Below are 18,929 nucleotides of genomic sequence, written 5' to 3' on the forward strand. Positions count from 1 at the left end.
GCTATGTGTGGTTTTGACCAATGTGGGTCCCTCTGAGGCAGCAAACTTTTAAAATGATTACCTTGGACCTATCAGGAAAAACTTGGATTAGAAGCAAATCCATCCAGAGTCATTAACCAAGAGTACTGGCTTTATGCTATTTGGTTTGCTAGATCAGCCTGGTGGACAACTGCATTACCAGGCAGTTGGCACCCAAATCACCTGTAGGGAAGAATAGAGCTTACAACTCAATTAGCGGCAAAGACACTTTTGGAGCAAAGGCAGCCTTTTCTACCACTACATGTAAATATTGCTTTGATATTGTAATTTTTCTTGTAGTTGATCCAATAAACCCTCTTTCTTCAGGGTGGTTGTTATCATTTGGGAAGTCCAAAGGAGTAGAATCTTCCTACATATTATATCGCAGTGGAATTCATCAGTCAGTTGCTAGTCCTGGCAAGGACTTCCTCAACACCCTTCTTGAACAGGATTGTTCTAATACATTCCCAGGAAGAGCATATAGGATGAGAAGAGAAAAGGATGGAGGATTGAACTCTGGGAATGCCAGCATTTGGCAAGCCAGCAGAGGAAAAGAAGGCCAAGAGGAAAGCTGAGAAGAAACAGAGAGTAAGAGACGATCAGGAGAGAGTAAATGTCATGGAGGAAATCCAAGGGAGGAAAGACTCAAGGAGGAAGACATGGTCCACAGCATCAAATGCACTGCCCTGAACATAGGAGGTACTAAATGCATGGATGGAAGAAGCATGAGTTGGACCTTTTCTTGGAGTCCTTGGACACAAGCTAGAGGCTTCCCTGCAACAGAGCAGATGGGAGAAGAGAAGAAAGAGGAGACTTAAGTTCTCCTTTCTCAATAGAGAGGAGGAAGTTAACCTTGAGTATCCAGCAGAGTTGCTGGATAACTGTTTAGACACCTCTAGCCTCCCTGACATGATGCAGGGATGGCCCCATAGGTGACACATGGACTGAATAAGGCCCAGAACTGAGACTCTGGCCTTGTTCTCACCCCTCAGACTGAAGGGGGAGCAGCCATCCCATGAGGAGAACCATCCAGACATCTTCTGGGTTGGAAAAGAAAGCTCAAGACACTCCTTGGAAGTGGACCCCACAGCCCTGGTGCCTGGCCCCTACCTTAGTTCCCAGCCCCAGCCAACCACAAGTGCTGGGTGGACCCTGATCTAAAGGGCCCAGGTTCATCCCCTGCTTCCCTTCCTAGCTGTTGAGGCTGGGCAAGGAACCTCAGGCAATTCAACTGAACCGCAGGGGCCTGGTGCCTATTGGGAGCCACTCTATGGCCTGGCCTCCCAGTGCAAAGCTTGTCCATCTACTCTTCTACCCATGAAAGAGCAGGAGGCCACCAGGTCAGGAGGGGCTGACCCTAAACCAGGAGAGGCCATGGGCCAGAGTGTGGGTATCCTTTCAGGCCCCTTCCGGAGTGAATCCAAGAGATGGGTTGAGTTCCATCCATACTCATTGTCACTGGGAGGTGTCTAGTATTATACCCATTTTATGGAAGAAGTCACTGAGGCTAAGATATGGAAGCTCAGAATGAGGGCCCTCTGCTAGAGTCTGAGGCTATTTTTTTGAGCCCAAAACAAACAAACTTTCAAGCTCAGGTGGGTTGGAAACGTAGAGGAGGAAAAGGGTCTCACCTGAGACCCAGTTGTCTATAGTCCAGGCCAATCCCCAGTCAAATGGTTGTCAGTAAGTTTGGAGCCTAAAGCCTTGGTCAGCTTATGACCTGAAAAGAACAAACCACTGCAACCTCCACCCAGACGACACTTGCTGGCCTAGATGGTGCAGATACCCAGGGGACTTAGCCAGCAGGACCCCCCAAGGGCTGTGTGACGTTTTGCAGATGTGTTTCATGGTGCCACCCCCCCGAATCAGGCTTCCTCCCCTTTCCCCAGCTTGCCCCAGGTGAGTGAAAACGCTCTGTTTTCATTCCACTTGTTATGCCTAACTCATAGCAACCAAAGACTTGTCTTCTGGAGTGATGCTCCCTGAACCCCCTGGACCTATGATTTGAGGGCCCGCGCGGCCCTCCGTGGCAGCACCGAGCCAACCCACTTTGCACAAACGTAGCCGCCTCCAGCCCTATTTTCCCAATGTCCTGGGGCCAAGCTGTGGTCAGTTATTAGCAGGTGGGGGCAGAGTCCCTGCTCTGCCTCTTACGTGCTGGGTAGACACAGGGCTTCCTTTCTCTACTTTGGTTCCTCTGTTTCCCTCTCTGTCTCAGTCGTCTGGAAAAAGTCAGTTTATGACCGGGGTTCAGGAATCACCTGTGCAGAAATGAGGTCTGTCCCTGAGCCCTCCCCTCCCTGGTCTCCCACAGCCTATTTAAGAGCCTCCAAAGAGAGGTTACGAGCTGCTCAACTCAAAGAAAGAAGGGAGATTGTTCCACAACCAGGGCCTTTTGATCCAAGCGAGGGAGCACTCTGGCTTTATTGTAAGGAAAACCAGGAGAAGGAGCTGGGCCAGCCTCACATCAGCAGTGCTGTCAGTGAGGGCAACCCAGGAGGCTGTTTACTTTCTGGGGCTGGGGAAGGGCCTTGGCCACATTCAATTTCTCCACGTCTCCGTAGCAGTACAAATTGGGGCCTTGGACGAGGTACAAGCCGAGACCATTGGCGGAACACGAGCTGGGGCCCAGAGACTTTTCCATACACAGGGCCGTGTCAACCTTTTCATGGGGCCAAGGAAGCTCTGTCCACGTGGCTTGAGCTCCTAACTTCAGGTCCAGCCACCACAGCCGCCGTCCTGGGAAGAAACACCGGACATAACATGGCTTCCACGTCATGGGGATCCTGACCTGGCTCTTCTCACGCCATGACGGGGATCTGTGCCACGGAGAAGTAGCAGAACAGGCCCCCCCCTCAGCGCCCGACACCCCTCACCTGCCATGATGTGGAGGCGAGAAGACCCAGGACAGGTAAAGGCTGCATCCACAGTATCAAGGTTGATCCCATGAGGGCTCCCGAATTCCTTCTCCAGCCGCTTTGGATAACCATCTACTAGGATATAGCCTCCCTTTGTCAGGAAGATATATACCTGGGTGCCCTGGAGGACAAAGGACATTAATCAGCACAGAGCTGGGTATTTTCCCAGTCTCCACCTCATGCGTCACTCCCAACACACACCTGGATCAGATAGACCTTATCATCCCAGGAAAAGGCAGTATCCACTGTTGAAGGACCATGGGGCCACAGATGCTCAATGGGCCAGCTATGCCACCCGTCCTGGCTGCTGTCCAGACGCCAGTAGTGGGATCCTGTGGGGTAGCAGAGGTACCTCTAGTACTGGTGGTAAAAGGCCAGGCAGTGAAGAGGCAAGTGACAGAGGCAGGGGTGAGTCTCGAGAGGGAGGAAAGAATGCATCCAGAGGCCAAGAGGGAAGAGGCCATGTGAGGAGCTGAGGAAGACTTGGTTGGCAAAGTTGGGCATTGTGACCTAATTGGAATCGGAGTCAGTAGGGGCCTGACGGAAGGGCGAGCTTGGAGAACAGTGGCCAAGTTGCCAGGTAAGGCCAACGTCCGTCATGGGGTTCAGTGGGGTCTCCTTATGCATCTCAGATGTCTGTGTGCAGAGATGCTACAGTGAGACAGTGGCCAGGAGTTCAAAAGGAAGCAGCGCAGCAAGCTTCCCCTGGGCGTTCTCACGCTGGCTGTGTTCTCTAATCCCTTGAGATGGTAGGATACGGAGGGAGTAGCCAGACCAGCACCCTAATTTTCCTCTCCCCTTTTCATAACAACTTATTAGAGGAATTGTCTAAACTCTCATTTACCTTTGCTTCCTCAGCCCACTTCACTTACATTCCTGTTTCCCTTTGCCATTGAGATTTCTCTTTTCAAGGTCACTAGTATCCTCCAACTTGCCAAATCTAATGTCTACATCTTACTCTACCTCTCAGTGGCATTTGACTGCTCACAGGTCCCTTCTTTAAATATCTTTTTTGGATCTTGGCTCTGTGATTCCAGACTCTTCCAGGGTTCTTCTTAACTTTCTGACTCCTCTTCAGCCTGATATCTATTATTGGAATCCCCCAGTTTGGACCTCTGCTCTATATATACTCACTCTCTTGGTGATTTCACCTAGTCCAGGGCTTTAAACACCACCTATATACTGATGACTTTTGATCTGTTCCCTTTGGATCTGATGGACTGCTTCTTTGAGTGTCAGGCGCAAACTCAGCTGCCTACCTGACCTGTCCATTTGGGACCATTAGACACCAAAACCCTAATGTGTCCAAACTTATTTCTGCCCCCACCAAACACACACACACACACACACACACACACACATCTCCTTCCCTAGTCTTTCCCAATTTTAGAAAAAGAAACCACCAGTCACCTAGTTTCCCAGTCCCTAAAAGCCAAGTCATTCTTGAAACCTCTCTTTCCCCTTCCCCACTCCGATCAATACCCAAGGCATTGGTTAGATGCTATGGGCCCGACTTCCAGAATACGTCACGATGACCCCTCACCACCTCTGCTGCTGTTATCCCAGTCCAAGCTGTCATCACCTCTAATCCAGACAGCTGCAAGAACTCCTTGCTGGATTCCCTGCTTACACAATTGTACCTCTGTGACTTATATTCCACAAGAAGCCAGGATGATCTTTTAAAAAAAATAAGTCATGGGCTTCCCTGGTGGCGCAGTGGTTAAGAATCCGCCTGCCAATGCAGGGGACACGGATTTGAGCCCTGGTCCGGGAAGATCCCACATGCCACGGAGCAACTAAGCCCGTACGCCACAACTACTGAGCCTGCGCTCTAGAGCCCGCAAGCCACAACTTCTGAAGCCAGCGTGCCACAACTACTGAAGCCTGCGCACCCTAGGACCCGTGCTCCGCCACAAGAGAAGCCACCGCAATGAGAAGCCTGGGCACCGCAACGAAGAGTAGCCCCCGCTCGCCACCAGCTAGAGAAAGCCAGCGCACAGCAATGAAGACCCAACGCAGCCATAAATAAATTAAATAAATAAATAAGTAAGATAAAAAGACAGATGCTTAAAAAAATAAGCCAGAACATATCACAGCTCTGATCAAGAGCCCTTCCCGGCTTCCTTTTACAGTTGAAAATCCTTACCAGGCCCATGTCATCTGACCCCTGCCTCCCTCTTTTCAAGCCACTTACCTGGCTCCTTCTCAGCGTGTCAGCCACACTGGCCTCCTTTCTTGCCTCCCCGAAGTATTTGCTGTCTACCCTCCCTAAAATGCTTCTCCTCCAGTGCTTTACGTGGCTAATTCCTTTTGATCACTGAAATCTCAGCTCAAAAATCGTCTCTTCAGTGAAGGGGCCCCTAATTCTCTTCACCTCTATCCCATTATCCTGTCTTATTTTCTTCACAGCTTTTTGGGGACACTTAACATTCTTTTATTTTATATTTTAAAACATCAACGACTCATACATTCATTTATTCTAGCTTCAAATGGTATTTGAGAATAAGAAGCATTCTGATGTTCCCAGAACACATCACAGCTGTTAACGCTGCCTGAAAGTATTCTCTTTCACTTTCTCTTTTTTACTGTCCTCTCTCCGTCTAGCAGGCTCTCTGAAGGCAGGTGTCTCATCTGCCATGTTCACGACTGTATCTCAGTGCCTAGAAAAAATGCCCAGTGCCTATCAGGTACTCGATTATTTTTTGGTGCTCGAAAAATAGCTGGTATTCCCAATGCAACCACAAGTTCTCCTTATGGGTATTAACTGGGCAAGTCACAGTAACTACATACCCACCTTCCCCTCCTGCTGAAACTACGCTGCTCGTGGCCCCTATTTTGAGAATCAGAGCTGCGCTGCATTTTGTGCAGAGGAAGTAAGTGCTGAGCCCCCAGTCCATTAGAAGTCGATGCAGAGGCCGACCAGCAGCCACTCGAATGTGGTCTGGAATAAAAATATGGGCTGAGCCAGTCCCATTCTCTCTCTGGAAATCCAAGTAGGAAAAAGAGAGCCGAGGCAGTTATCAGTCGGATCTGAGGCTGAAAGATCCTGACTAGAGAGAAAGTAGAGAGGGCGTGATGGTCCCTGTGCGAGCCGAAGTAGTGACAAAACGGAAAGAATGGATTAGCAGCTATGAGGTACAGACAAGAGACTTATCAATAAGGGAGAGGGGAGGACCAGCCCTGTGCTGAGTGGCTGGGTCACACTGGTGTTTTCACCAAGACAGTGAGTTCCCACCTCAGCTGGGTATTTTTAACATAACAATGTTCTCTCAACAGCTATAGAACATCTCTAATACTCCTGATTTAGGAATTCAGCTGCATTCTACTTATGGACACATGGTCTTGAGGTTCCGTGATCTCTCCATGGCTGGGTGTTCTCTCTACATCTCTGTGTGGTCCCTGTGGCCCTATTTTCTTAGTGTCTCTATCTCCATATCTCTCTATGTCTGTTTATCTCTCTATCTCTGTAAGCATTGCTATTTCGCTCTGTGTATGTGTCCTCCCCATGGTGCCTCGCTCTCACCGTAGCTGCATGTGCTTCTGACACTTTTGTGTTCTTACTCTGGCATATATTCTCAGCATAGGTCTACCTTTTCACTACAGGTGTGTGTTTCATCACGGAGGCACGTTCTCATTACAGCACGCATTCCTGCTGTGGGCATATGCTCTCCTTGCAGCTGTGTATTTTTCATTCTAGCTTCGTAGTCATATCTGATCAGATTTATTCAGGGATTAGGAGCAAGAAAGGATTTTCACTCTTCTGTATTCTCACCACTATTTTACATTTGTGTCTGATCATACATATATCTTAGGCTGAGTGTAATGTGGTAGGTCACTCCTTCTCTTGGAGCTGTTCTCAAGTATAGATCAAGACTTATCACTACCTGTCTGACTAGCCCCAGAACATCCTTAGGTATCATCCGATGGTTTTTAATGTCACAGGTCTGGGGAGAGGGGTTTCTCCTGGTCACTCAGAGGAGAAATCTCTTCAGGCTGGTGAAACTATTGCCTAAAGGTCTAAGGGACTGAACAGTTGTTGGCCGGTTCTCAGCAAGGGGAACATCTCATCCCCAGGTAATGCTGTGCCCAGAGGCCTGCACATAGGAACCAGGCACCTGGAACAAGATGGAGCTCCTGATGAGAAGCTCAAGGTGGGGAGGGCCAGAGGACCCTGCGAGACATGCAAGAGCAAAGAGAATATGAGGAGTCATGGGGCCAGGAGGTCCCTATGTACCAACAGATGGTACTGGGAGGCAGACAGGTGAAGCTAGAGGCCTCAGCGATGAGAGACAGGTTGAACCATATGCATTGGACGAAGTGAGGGGTGAAAAGGGGCATGATAGCATGTAAGGATGGGGGCCGACGGGACAAAATATGGGGCACAGTGATGAAAATGGAGGAAATGTGCCAGAGATGGGAGACACACGTGAAAGAGACGGGAGGTATGGAGGGCAGAGATGGGGGAGTTGGAGGGCATCTCTTACCACTGAAGGCATAGGTGGCACCGTGTTTGTCAGACAGCAGTGCAGACAAGACTAGATCTGGGCTACAGCGTTTATCCCCATGGCGAGTCGCATTCCCGTGTGCATGGCCTTGGGGGAGAAATGGGTGAGGGGGAACACAGGAAGGCAAGAGGTCAGAATGAGTTCCGAGGTGGAAGAGATGGCTGGGGTTATTGGGGGTGCAGGTTGTCCCCATATGAGGACAGCTGGGGAGAGCCAGAATGGAAGTGGAGCTAGGGCAAGGGCCAAGGTGTCATTCCACAGGGTGAAGGTAGGAGCTGGCTTATATGGGGTCCGCGAACTCAGTGAAGGTGGACAAATTCCAGGAGGTCCCAGGGCTTGGGCTTTCTCACCTCTGCCAGGGCAGGGCATAAAGTAGTCTCGGACATCCAGAGGGTATTTAGGAAACACCATTCCCGTGACAGGGTTGAAGCGCAGGAATTGGTTACCCCGGAAGCAGTAGTAGCGGCTGAGCCATCGCATGGCAGAAGAGCAGTTGCCAACAGCCTGCCAGGAACGTTCCTTTTTGGTTTTTGTAGTGAAGTCCCAGAACCACGTGCGGTTGCCTTTGTCCAATCAACCAACAAGCATTCAGTGAGGCCGGGCTGTGCCTTCCCTTGTGTTTGTACTGGCCCCAGGATGGACCAGATATGGTCCCCATCACGTGGAGCTCACAGCCCAGCAGGGAAACAGTTGAGGAAAGTAATCATACAATAAAATGGAGCAGCAAAGTACACGTGATCAGCTCAGCAAGGGCGGTGGGACGAGTCAGGGAAAGCTTTCCAGAGAAGGTGATACTTAAACTAAAATCTGAAGGAGGAGTTACAAGGCAGACAAGATGGGGAGATGTAACTCCAGAAACAAAAGTCTAAAGCATGAAGCAAATTGGGTGTACAGGGAACAGCATAGCGTTTCTGGGGCTTCATGTTCAAGGTAAGCGTTTGATGAGACTCAAGGCTGGAGGATCAATAGGGACTTGGTCATGGAGAACCTTGTATGTAAAACTAAGGAACCTAGATTTGTCCTAAGGGTCATGGGGGACAATGAGGGACTTTTAGCAGAATTACACCCAGTTACCTTCTCCAGGATGACTTCCCCTCCTTCCTCTACTTGACCACTAGACCATAATTGGCTTCTCTACTCCTTCCCTTCATCAGGAAGCCATATAGTGGTTCCACCACCACCACCATCCCTACCACTACCTCTATAACCACCAACCTACCACTACCCCAGGCTCTCTTATTCCAGCCTGGACTGACCTTGGAAGAACAAGACACCCTCATTTCTGCATTCTTCAGTGTGACATTCCACAGCTGCATCCACTGGGGATGGGATTCCAGGAAACTCCTCTTGGAGCAACTTTGGATATTCCTTCTTATCATGAGGGTATACCCAGACTCTGTCCCCCTGCATGCAAAAACATGCTATTTTTAGTATGCACGCCAGATACTGCCACTCTGCCGTCCCACACGTCTTTGATCTATTGCACTTACATAATATCCTTCTGCAGTCCCACACACTCTCAGTCCATCTGTGGACAACAGTGTGCTGTCCCCTTGCACAACTTCAGTTTGTGCAAATCCCATCACTGTTACTGTACCACACACAACTGTCTATGTACAACCAGATACTCCCATGGCACAATTATCTGCAATACCACTGGTTTTGGCAAACACATCCACAAATAGTCATCCTGCAATCATCCATCCATTCATACATTCATTTGTTCATTTATTCACTCAAGAAACAGTTGCTGAATGACTTACCATATGCCAGGCATTGTGAGAGGCACTGGGGATAAAGGGGTGGCAAGACTCTGTCTCTGCCTTCAAGGAGTTCACTGTACAAAAGCAGAAAGGATCCTACAATCCTAGCCATGTGAGCCCCAAGGTGGAGGCATGTGAAGTGCACTGGGAATAAAGGGGGAATACCTAAGTCAACCTAGAGAATTCCTGGAAGGCTGCACAGAGGAGGAGGCATTTGGGCCAAGAGTTAAAAACTGAGCAGGAATATTCCAGGTAGACAAGTGTGGACTGGGCGTTATCAGCAGAGGGAGTAGCATGTACACAGCATGCTCATGTGGCTGGCACACAGTGAATGTGGTGGAGGAGGAGATAAACCTGTAGAGATAACCAGGGTCCAGGTCTCAAGACCCATGTGCACCTGGCTTGCAGGAATCAGCACGTGGTGGTACCATTTGCTGAAACAGGGAACTGAGGAGGAGGGGTGAATTTGTACAGAAGATACTGAGCTCCGTTTGGGGGATGCTGAATCTGAGGTGCCTACGGAACGTCTAAGTTGAAGATGTCAGCCTGGAAATCAGAAAGAGATGTCTGGAGCTCCGGGGAGAGATCCAGATCTGGGGTCCACAACGTGGAGAGAACTCAGAGCCGTGGCAGTGGTTGAGATCACCCAGGCAGGGTGTATGGAAGGGCTGGGGAGGATCCCCAAGAAACATTCAAGGCGTGGCCCAGGATGAGAAGCCTGAGAAGAGCAGGAAAAGAGGCAGGAGGGAAAACAAAGCTGGTAGCGAGGGCCGCCCCGACCACACAGCATCCTTGTGCGAGTCAGGGGAAGGTGCTAGGAGCAGACACAGGCTGGGCCAAGGCCTGGGACTTGACAAGCACAGTGGGCTGGATCTCATCCTCCACTTGCCCCTCGGCCAGGTACCACTGTGTTGTGAACAACCTGGCAACCACAGGAAGAAGACTTGACGCAGGGTCGTGGAAGCAAGGGAAGAAATTTCCCGGAAGGAAAGGATGGTGGACAGATTGAGGAGTAGCAGAGAGGTGTGGACGCAGATTAGGACTGAGGAAGAGCCACTGGCTGTTGTGCTTCCCAGGCCCGCGTGCACACCGACTCCCCTAGCCTGAGCTTTCTCAGAAAAGGCAGGCGCAGGGGGAGGAAACCTGGAACCTGTTGGTAAGGGCTCCATGCCAGGGCCACTTGGCGGAGGGTCTCTAGTGTTGATTCCAGCACTTCCTGGCCTGGCCGTGACCTTGGCCCAGCCGTACCTTGATCAGAAAGACTCTGTCATGACCATGGCGGAATGCAGCATCCACGGGGCCAGGGACATCCTTCCACCTCTCTGAGATTAACTCCCGAGTCCAGTCTTGACCCTTCCACACGAACTCCCCTGCAAAACGCACACTCACTGAGGGACCCGGAACAAACTTTTGGCCTACTGAGCTAGTTACAAAGAAGCTATGGGTGATACTCTCAGATAATTCCTACGATCTCCTGCAGATGGATACACCCTCGATGAAGGGGACCAAGTCTGAGGTCCCAAATGCCCCAATCCCAGCCCCTCCTACCTTTAAAAAACAGCATAGTCCCATGCTCATCCAGGGTAGTAGCATCAAAGCCCCAGCCATCCGAGCAGCGTTCTGGGAAGGAGGTGGGGCGATAGCAAATAAAAGGCCAGTCAGATGATACAGCGCAGAGACACAGCTAGACAGATAGACTCAGGAAGTCAGGGTCTCACCGATCACATCGGGGTCCAACTTGGTTGCATTCCCATGTTCAGCTCCATGCCTAGGGGCATTAGCCCTAGAGAGAAGACACGGAGATGTCTGGCTCCACAGGGTCCAATCCCTCTCCTTTAGCTCCTGACCCCAGACTTGCCCCAGACCTAAAAACTGACCCTAGCCCACTCTTTTTTTTTTTTTTCTTTTTTTTTTTTTTTGCGGTACGCGGGCCTCTCACTGTTGTGGCCTCTCCCGTTGCAGAGCACAGGCTCCGGACGCGCAGGCTCAGCGGCCGTGGCTCATGGGCCCAGCCGCTCCGCGGCATGTGGGATCTTCCCGGACCGGGGCACAAACCCGTGTCCCCTGCATCGGCAGGCAGACTCTCCACCACTGCGCCACCAGGGAAGCCCCCTAGCCCACTCTTAATCTGGAGCCCGGTCCTCCTCCAGCCCCGGCTTCACTCACAGAGAAAGAGGATGGGCGTTAGCCAGAGACCAGCACAAGCCCAACAACCACGGTACAACTGGTGTTCCCAGTGCCCGAGCCATGATGAGCTGGAGAGGCCACAGGACAGTTCTGGGCCCCTGGATGAGCCCCTATATAGGCATGGCAGCAGCACCACCCCACCTCCAAGCCTGCTGGGAATGAGATCTCTCAGGGCTATGCCAATATTGGCTGATTACATCAGTGCAAATAAGGTCAGGGTCTGGACAGAAATCTGAGTCCAAGACTAACTCTTCCCGGCAGGAGAGCCATCCCCCTTCAGTGACTTTTGAGCAGTGACTAGCCCAGCCCACTGGTGTTCGACTGTGACTCTCTTCACCTTGGTGATGGGTCTGAGTGCCCATAAGGTCGGGAAAGGGGGTAGATTGATTGAGGGCCACCTTTCTGTGGTTGGATTTACCTCAACAATGCAGGAGGAGAGAAGAGGAAAGGAACATTTTTGTGTACGGTGCCATGCCCAGCTCTGAGACCCCTAAGGACACTGACACTTACATATACTGAGTAACCACACACATACACTAACACACTTAGAACTGCTCAGAGAACAGCTTCTTCCAAGCTCCATCAGGGGCCTTTTGGGGGCATTCCCCAGCCTCTTTAGCTTTACACTTGATGGGTCAATAATATTTCACTGTTGCCAAAAGTCCAAGTTCCACCCTAGCCCCCACCCCCATTGACAAAGAGCTTTGCAAAACTCACCTGGGAGGGAAGGGCTGACAGTAATGGTGCAGGAAGAGGTGTCTCTCTTCCAGAGAGACCTACTAGTAATTAGACTTTCTCCGTAGTTTTATGTACCATTACATTTTTTAAAAAAAATTTTGCCACACCACGCAGCATGTGGGATCTTAGTTCTCCAACCAGGGATCGAACCTGTGCCACTTGCATCGGAAGGGCAGAGTCTTAACCACTGGACCACCAGGGCAGTCCCTGTACCATTACATTTTCTCCATCTAGTACCTGGCATGTACAGGCATACCTCAGAGATATCTCAGGTTTGTTCCAGACCCTTGCAATAAAGTGAATATTGCAATAAAGTGAGTCAAACAAATTTTTTGGTTTCCCAGTGCATATAAAAGTTATGTTTACATGGGACTTCCCTGGTGGCGCAGTGGTTAAGGATCTGCCTGCCAATGCAGGAGACACAGGTTCAATCTCTGCTCTGGGAAGATCCCACATGCCGTGGAGCAACTAAGCCCGTGCGCCACACCTACTGAGCCTGCACTCTAGAGCCTGCAAGCCACAACTACTGAGCTTGCGCTCCAGAGCCTGCGAGCTACAACTACTGAGCCCTCGTGCCACAACTACTGAAGCCCACATGCCTAGAGCCCGTGCTCTGCAACAAGAGAAGCCACCGCAATGAGAAGCATGCCCACCACAACGAAGAGTAGCCCCCACTCGCCACAACAAGAGAAAGGCCGCGTGCAGCAAAAAAGACCCAACTCAGCCAAAAATAAAATAAATTTTAAAAAAATAAAAAATTTTAAAAAGTTATGTTTACACTATACTGTAATTTATTAAGTATGTAATAGCATTAGGTCTAAAAACAATGTACATACCTTAATTTAAAAATACTGAGCTCCGTTTGGGGGATGCTGAATCTGAGGTGCCTACAGAACGTCTAAGTTGAAGATGTCAGCCTGGAAATCAGAAAGAGATGTCTGGAGCTCCGGGGAGAGATCCAGATCTGGGGTCCACAACGTGGAGAGAAGGTGCAGCTCCTTCAGGGAGTTGTAATCTTTTTACAACAGTAACATCACAGATCACCATAACAAATATAATAATAATGAAAAAGTTTGAAATATTTCAAGAATTACCAGAATGTGACACAGTGACATGAACTGAGCAAATGCTGCTGTTGGAAAAAAGGTGCCAACAGACTTGCTCAACACAGGGTTGCCACAAACATTCAATTTGTAAAAACAATGCCACATCTGTGAAGTGCAATAAAGTGCAATAAACAAGTATGCCTGTAATAGATGCTCAATAAATATTTGTTGAATGAAAAAAATTAATTTCAAGTACTGCATAGTGTTACTAATGTTGCAGCCAAATTGCTAACAATTTTCCTGCTTCTGGGGTAAGGAGAATATCGGGATTGGGGGTGTGTTACTTTGGAGGCATGTCGTGATCTAAGGGTCCCAGGTCTCCTTGGCACTGACCATCTTATGGTCTTGTTTCTCTCTCCAGTGTCCTTGCCCTACATCCCTCTCCTCCTCTTAGCCCTGCTATCTCTGGTACCTGCTATCTTCGGCACTCACTGGGGCTACTCCCAAAGTCTGCCCCATTTCTATCTGAGATGTAGTTACAGGAGACAAATATGGGCAGAGTCAGCTCTGGGCCAGGCTGAGGTTCCAGGATCCCTGTTCCCCAGTCCAGCCTGAAGGAGCCCTGATCCCTCTCAGATGCCCTTGACATATATAACCTTAGCAAAGTTCTCACTTCCCTTATCTACTCTGCGAAGATTCCTCCTAACAGGAAGACAGAGATTTCTGGGACCTCTGGAACAGCGTGTCATCACGCCTCTGCCAAAAGCCTCAGCATCCTCTCCTGACTTGCAGTGGAGACAGCCATGTTAACAGCATTCCTCCCCTTAGGTTAGTGAACAAAGCTGGACTCCCCGGGCCCTTGGCAGTATGGACAGTGCCTCGGCTCCCTCAACACATACCTGACACCCACCTTCTCCCACTGCTGGGCGTCTCTGACTGCACCTGCTTCCCCCCAGCTGCTGGGCACTGGGCACTGGGGGCCGCTACTCCCAGACTCCCCCTCTCCTGTTCTTCAGCCTCTCAAACCTTATATAACCTTCCTGGGATTCTCCCTCCTTGAGCACCCCGTGAACCTTTCATCAGCAAACCCCTCGACAGCTGTCTCTAGCTCCAGAACTGTGTCTGCGTGTCCTGCAGATTTCACTGAGCCTGCCTGGGGAGATGGAAGCATTCACACCGAGTCCCGGACACCCCTCAGAAAACCCACAGTGAGGGTCTTCGATAGTTGTACTGGCAGGGCCCCGCACGGGCCTGCTGGTCCAGGCAGCAGCCTTCCTGTGCCCTAGCCGGGCTCTTTGAGGGGAGACAGCACATATACTGGATGGCGGTTTTTCAGCTCAGCCTCTTCTTTCCCACACAGCTCTGGTCCCCTTCATGGCACCCCTATCTACCTGTCGCAGAAGAGTGATTTGTGGCACTTTTCCCGTGTTGTTTCCTAATTTGCTTGTCTACCCTAAGGTGGCTTAGATGCCATAATTGGAAGCCTTCCTCCTTCCTCCCGCCCACTCCCATCCCCCCAGCCTCTCAGGGACTAGACTAGCACAGAGTCTTCTACATGGCAGGCAGCTCAGGTCGAAGCTCATATTCTGAGCAGGGGCTGAGAGGCCATTTGAGAACCCAGGCTGTGGATATGTTGGCCATCCTGGTGCTGGTAACAGGGCACAAGGCAACTGTTCTCAGGGGCCTAAGATAGGGCTGGCCTTGCTTCTCTTCTCCTCACTTGAGACGGCTGTTTCTGCTTGTCCTGAGTCCTTCCCAGCGCGCTGGCTTCGGCTCAGGACAAAGCGCTTGCCCATACTTGGGCCTGAGCGCCCCCTGGAGGCCGAAGGGATCAGTGCGCTCCCATCCTTCGACCAGAGGCCACAGCCCCGGAGTTTTTCCTCCCAGAAACTGGCTCCCTACAGCCTTCCTCCTTCGCTCTTCTCAGCCTGGCTGTGGGGCCTTGGTGCCACGTCCTCTCCCTCTGCAAATCTCTGCTGCCCAGAGCGGGTGTGGGGATCTCAGTCTCTTGCTTGATTTCTTGGGGAATTCAAGCCCAGAAATATACAACCGTCCCCTTTTCCATGTAGCCTTCCCAATCCTCATAACAAGCAGCTTTCTGGCTTCCCCCTAAGGCAGTCTGAATATGGGCCTGCAAACATCTTCATGGACAGAGCTTTCCCCTGCATTGCCAGGGACCACATTTAAGCCGGACACTGACGCACTGTCCCTTGGAATGGATGTGTACAGCCTGCCCTGCTGTCATCTGAGTTCTCTGACCTCACTTACTTCTCCTGGGTCCACTGAGTGCTGCCTGTGCTGGGCCTGCTGCCTGTGGCTGTGTACTCCAGGGAGCAGAGACTGGATTCTCCCTTGCCCTGGGCTTAGAAGAATTGGGATACAGCTCCAGGTACCAAAAAGTGCTTGCTGCTCCCAAACAACTCCTCCAGGATTTTCTCTTGCTCTGTTTCTAATGGACCTTCCTGCATAGTCTATTCTTGCTTCCCTATGAATAACTAATTATAATAATAATTTGCTCATATCTGTTGGGCACATGTACGTGCCTGGCATTGTGCTAAACACTTAACATGGATTATTTTATTAAATCATATTATTGGTATGATTTAATAAAATATATACTGTATTATTAGTCCCATGTTACACATGGGGAAACCGACTTTTGGTGTCTTAGCCAAAGCCCATTATTAGCAAGTGGTAGAGCCATGATTAAGATCTGACTGCCCGACTCCCTGGGGTGTGCTCTTTACCCTCTCAAGGGGTGTCTTGTGCATGTTTAACAGCCAGCTTTCCAGAAGGGAAAAAGCCCTGATTTGTAGCATTTATTAGTGTCTGTGGTGTAAATGCTCCTATCACGGCCATCTTCAAGCTACCAACAAGCATCTTCAAGCTGCATCGTCTCATGGAGTTGAGAAGAAAGGCACAGTAACATACTACTTACTATGTGGTATTTCCACCTTGCAGATAGGACACATATAAATAAGCCCACGAGCACAGGTAATAGTAAAATGCAGTAAAATAATTAGGAAGTGATGAGTTTTGAGTATTTATTATATTTGATTTTAATAAAATGAATTTAATTTTAAATTTACATAATTTAATTTTTAAATAATGGCTGAGTTTTCAACAATCAGTTGTCAAAATTCCTGCAAATTTTGGGAATCCCCTGGTGGTCCAGTGATTAGAACTCCGAGCTCTCACTGCAGAGGGCCTGGGTTCAATCCCTGGTCGGGGAACTAAAATCCCACAAGCTGTGTGGCACGGCCAAAAAAAAAAAAAAATTCCTGAAAATTTGACAGTGAGCCCTCGTGGGCCAGTATGAACCAGCTCCAGCACTGCACTGTTCACCATCCTGCCTTAATGAACAGGACCAGGATTTTATCTGCTTTATTCAATGCTGTATCTTCAGTGCCTAGAGCAGGGTCTGAAACACTGTATGTGTTTAATAAATATTGAATTCTATTGTTCCTACTTCCTAATTAGACCTAAGAGTGCAAACACCATCATTTCTTATCTGATTAGTGAAACAGCCTCTCCCTCTCTGCTTCTCCTGCCCCTCTATAACACGTTCTTTGTAGCAACCATGGTACTCTTCAAAAACATATCTGAGACCACATTATGCTCCGGCTTAAAAGTCTTTTTTCTTGAAGATAAAAATCAGTCTTAATTCTACTAGCCAGAGAACACCACTATATATTGACATTTTGTCTATTCCAGTCTTTTTCTATTCTTGCAATTTCCTTTTTAAAACAAAGGTATGATTTTATAAACCTTTTTTTCTGGGACTTCCCTGGTGGCACAGGGGTTAAAAGTCTGCCTGCCAATGCAAGGGCACGCAGGTTTGAGCCCTGGTCCGGGAAGATCCCACATGCCGCGGAGCAACTAAGCCCATGCGCCGCAACTACTGAGCCCACATGCTGCAACTACTGAAGCCCGTGCGCCTAGAGCCCGTGGTCCACAACAAGAGAAGCCACTGCAACGAGAAGCCCTCAAGCAGCAACGAAGACCCAGCGCAGTCAAAAATAAACCAAAAAAAAAAAAACACTAACTTTTTTTCTGTTAACAGTGTGTCTCAGACTTTGGCATTTTGAAAGGATGCATATAATTCCATTATACGTGTAAGCAGAACTTTATATAACCATTCCCTGCTGATGGTCATTTAGGTTTCCCCGGGATTTTTTTTTTTCTATTATAAATAAAGCTCTGATACACATTGCTACACACACCCTCTTTGGGCATTTGCCCAATTATTTTCTTAGCAGACATACCTAGAAAATTGCAAGACTATAGATGATTTTAAGGCATCCAAAGTCTTAAAGAGGAGCAAGTTAGAGATGTTTAAATTTCTTTTGTTTTTCAGATTCACTTCTCTTCCCACCCCACAGAAGCACTGTCCAGCTGCCAGTTCATCCCGTAAGGCATCCCTTTCATCCCTGTCACTCCGGGCCTGTGGAGTGGCTGGGCCCGTGAGCCATGGGCACTGAGCCTGCGCGTCCGGAGCCTGTGCTCCGCAACGGGAGTGGCCACAACAGTGAGAGGCCCGCGTACAGCAAAAAAAAAAAAGACTTAGGCCAAATAAGTCAAGGCATAGCTTCCACTCCCTGTCACCCCTTCCATCTACTTCTGGGCCCAAGGTCTGAATTGGAAATAAAATGCCCACTGTGATCAGATCTAGGAAAAAGTGAGTGACTGCCCCCCCACACACCACCCCCCGCCCTGGCTTGAGATGACTTCTGCATGGCTTAGGCTGGTGCTGGGTGACTGACGATTGAGCACACCATCTCTGCTGGCCAGGGCATGGGCTCAGGCAATCCTACTCCTAATTGGCGCCAGGCCCTGTAACACTTGCCCTAGAGCCTTCAGAGAGTTCATCTGTCCCTCCACCTGCTTACCAGGTCCCAACCAGTGGGCCAAAAAGCACCAGGAAGGTGAACACACCATGTGGTCCACACGGTGTCCCTTTGATCTCTGCAAAGCCCCTATGGTCTTCCACAGGTCCACGGACAGGCCCTCCCACCCTAGCCCTGGGAATCATGCTACACCAGGACGAAGTCTTGAGCTTCCCCATGACCTCTTATAACCAACCTTCCCAGATCCATGACTCCCCAGATATTGTTGAGTGCCTTCTCTGCCAGTCACCATGCTAGGTGCAAGGGGCGTAAGAATGAGTAAGGTGCTATAACTTACCAGTTAGGAGTATGACACCTACAGATTCAAGACTGGGCTCTGCTCTTACTCAGCAATGAAGAGCAGCTTCAGCCTTTTGTAGACAGGGAGAATCACAGTCCCTACCTCCCAAATCACAGAGAGCTAGTGGTAATCATCTCTGGAACTGGCAGCCAAACCCTGGCAGAACAGAGCTCAGGAGGGGATGCTAGGACCCTTGTTCCTCTGTGGGGAAAGGGCAGCAGTCTTGGCACGAACAGCAGGAGGGGGAAGCAGAGCTCCAAGCCTCCAGGACTGAGTTCTAAAATCGGCCACGGAGCCTCCCACAGCCAGCTTCCACCTGGGCTCGCCCCAGGTCCCTAACCCAGGCCTGCGTTTCAAGGATTGCTGTCATCCCTCCAACTGTTCTCCCTACAGCTGCTGGCTGTGTTCTAGGCCAGGGTCATTTCTCAGCCCCAGAGCAGATAGCCAAAGGACTTACTATTTCTGCAGGAGACGTGGGTCTGGGGACAGGCATTCAGAGGTGGCTGAGCCCCAGGCGTTCCCCCTCTCTGCTCTCCTCTCCTGAAGCTTCAAAACATCAGGGCACAT

At 49.8% G+C, this 18,929-nt stretch overlaps 1 protein-coding gene across 1 annotated transcript; it reads right to left on the reverse strand.

The window, feature by feature from the left end:
- Positions 1 to 2,497: 2,497 nt before the first annotated feature.
- On the reverse strand, positions 2,498 to 11,464 carry HPX (hemopexin). The gene is made up of 10 exons (XM_073808564.1): positions 11,371 to 11,464; positions 10,923 to 10,987; positions 10,753 to 10,824; positions 10,453 to 10,574; positions 8,698 to 8,845; positions 7,792 to 8,004; positions 7,421 to 7,528; positions 3,138 to 3,268; positions 2,895 to 3,057; positions 2,498 to 2,757 (listed from the first exon to the last, which is right to left on the reverse strand). The coding sequence occupies exons 1-10, from the start codon at positions 11,451 to 11,453 to the stop codon at positions 2,498 to 2,500; spliced, it is 1,365 nt and encodes a 454-aa protein (XP_073664665.1). The 5' UTR covers positions 11,454 to 11,464.
- Between the last annotated feature and the right edge of the window lie 7,465 nt (positions 11,465 to 18,929).

Source organism: Tursiops truncatus, chromosome 8 (genome assembly GCF_011762595.2).
Source record: "Tursiops truncatus isolate mTurTru1 chromosome 8, mTurTru1.mat.Y, whole genome shotgun sequence".
Lineage (NCBI taxonomy): Eukaryota > Metazoa > Chordata > Mammalia > Artiodactyla > Delphinidae > Tursiops > Tursiops truncatus.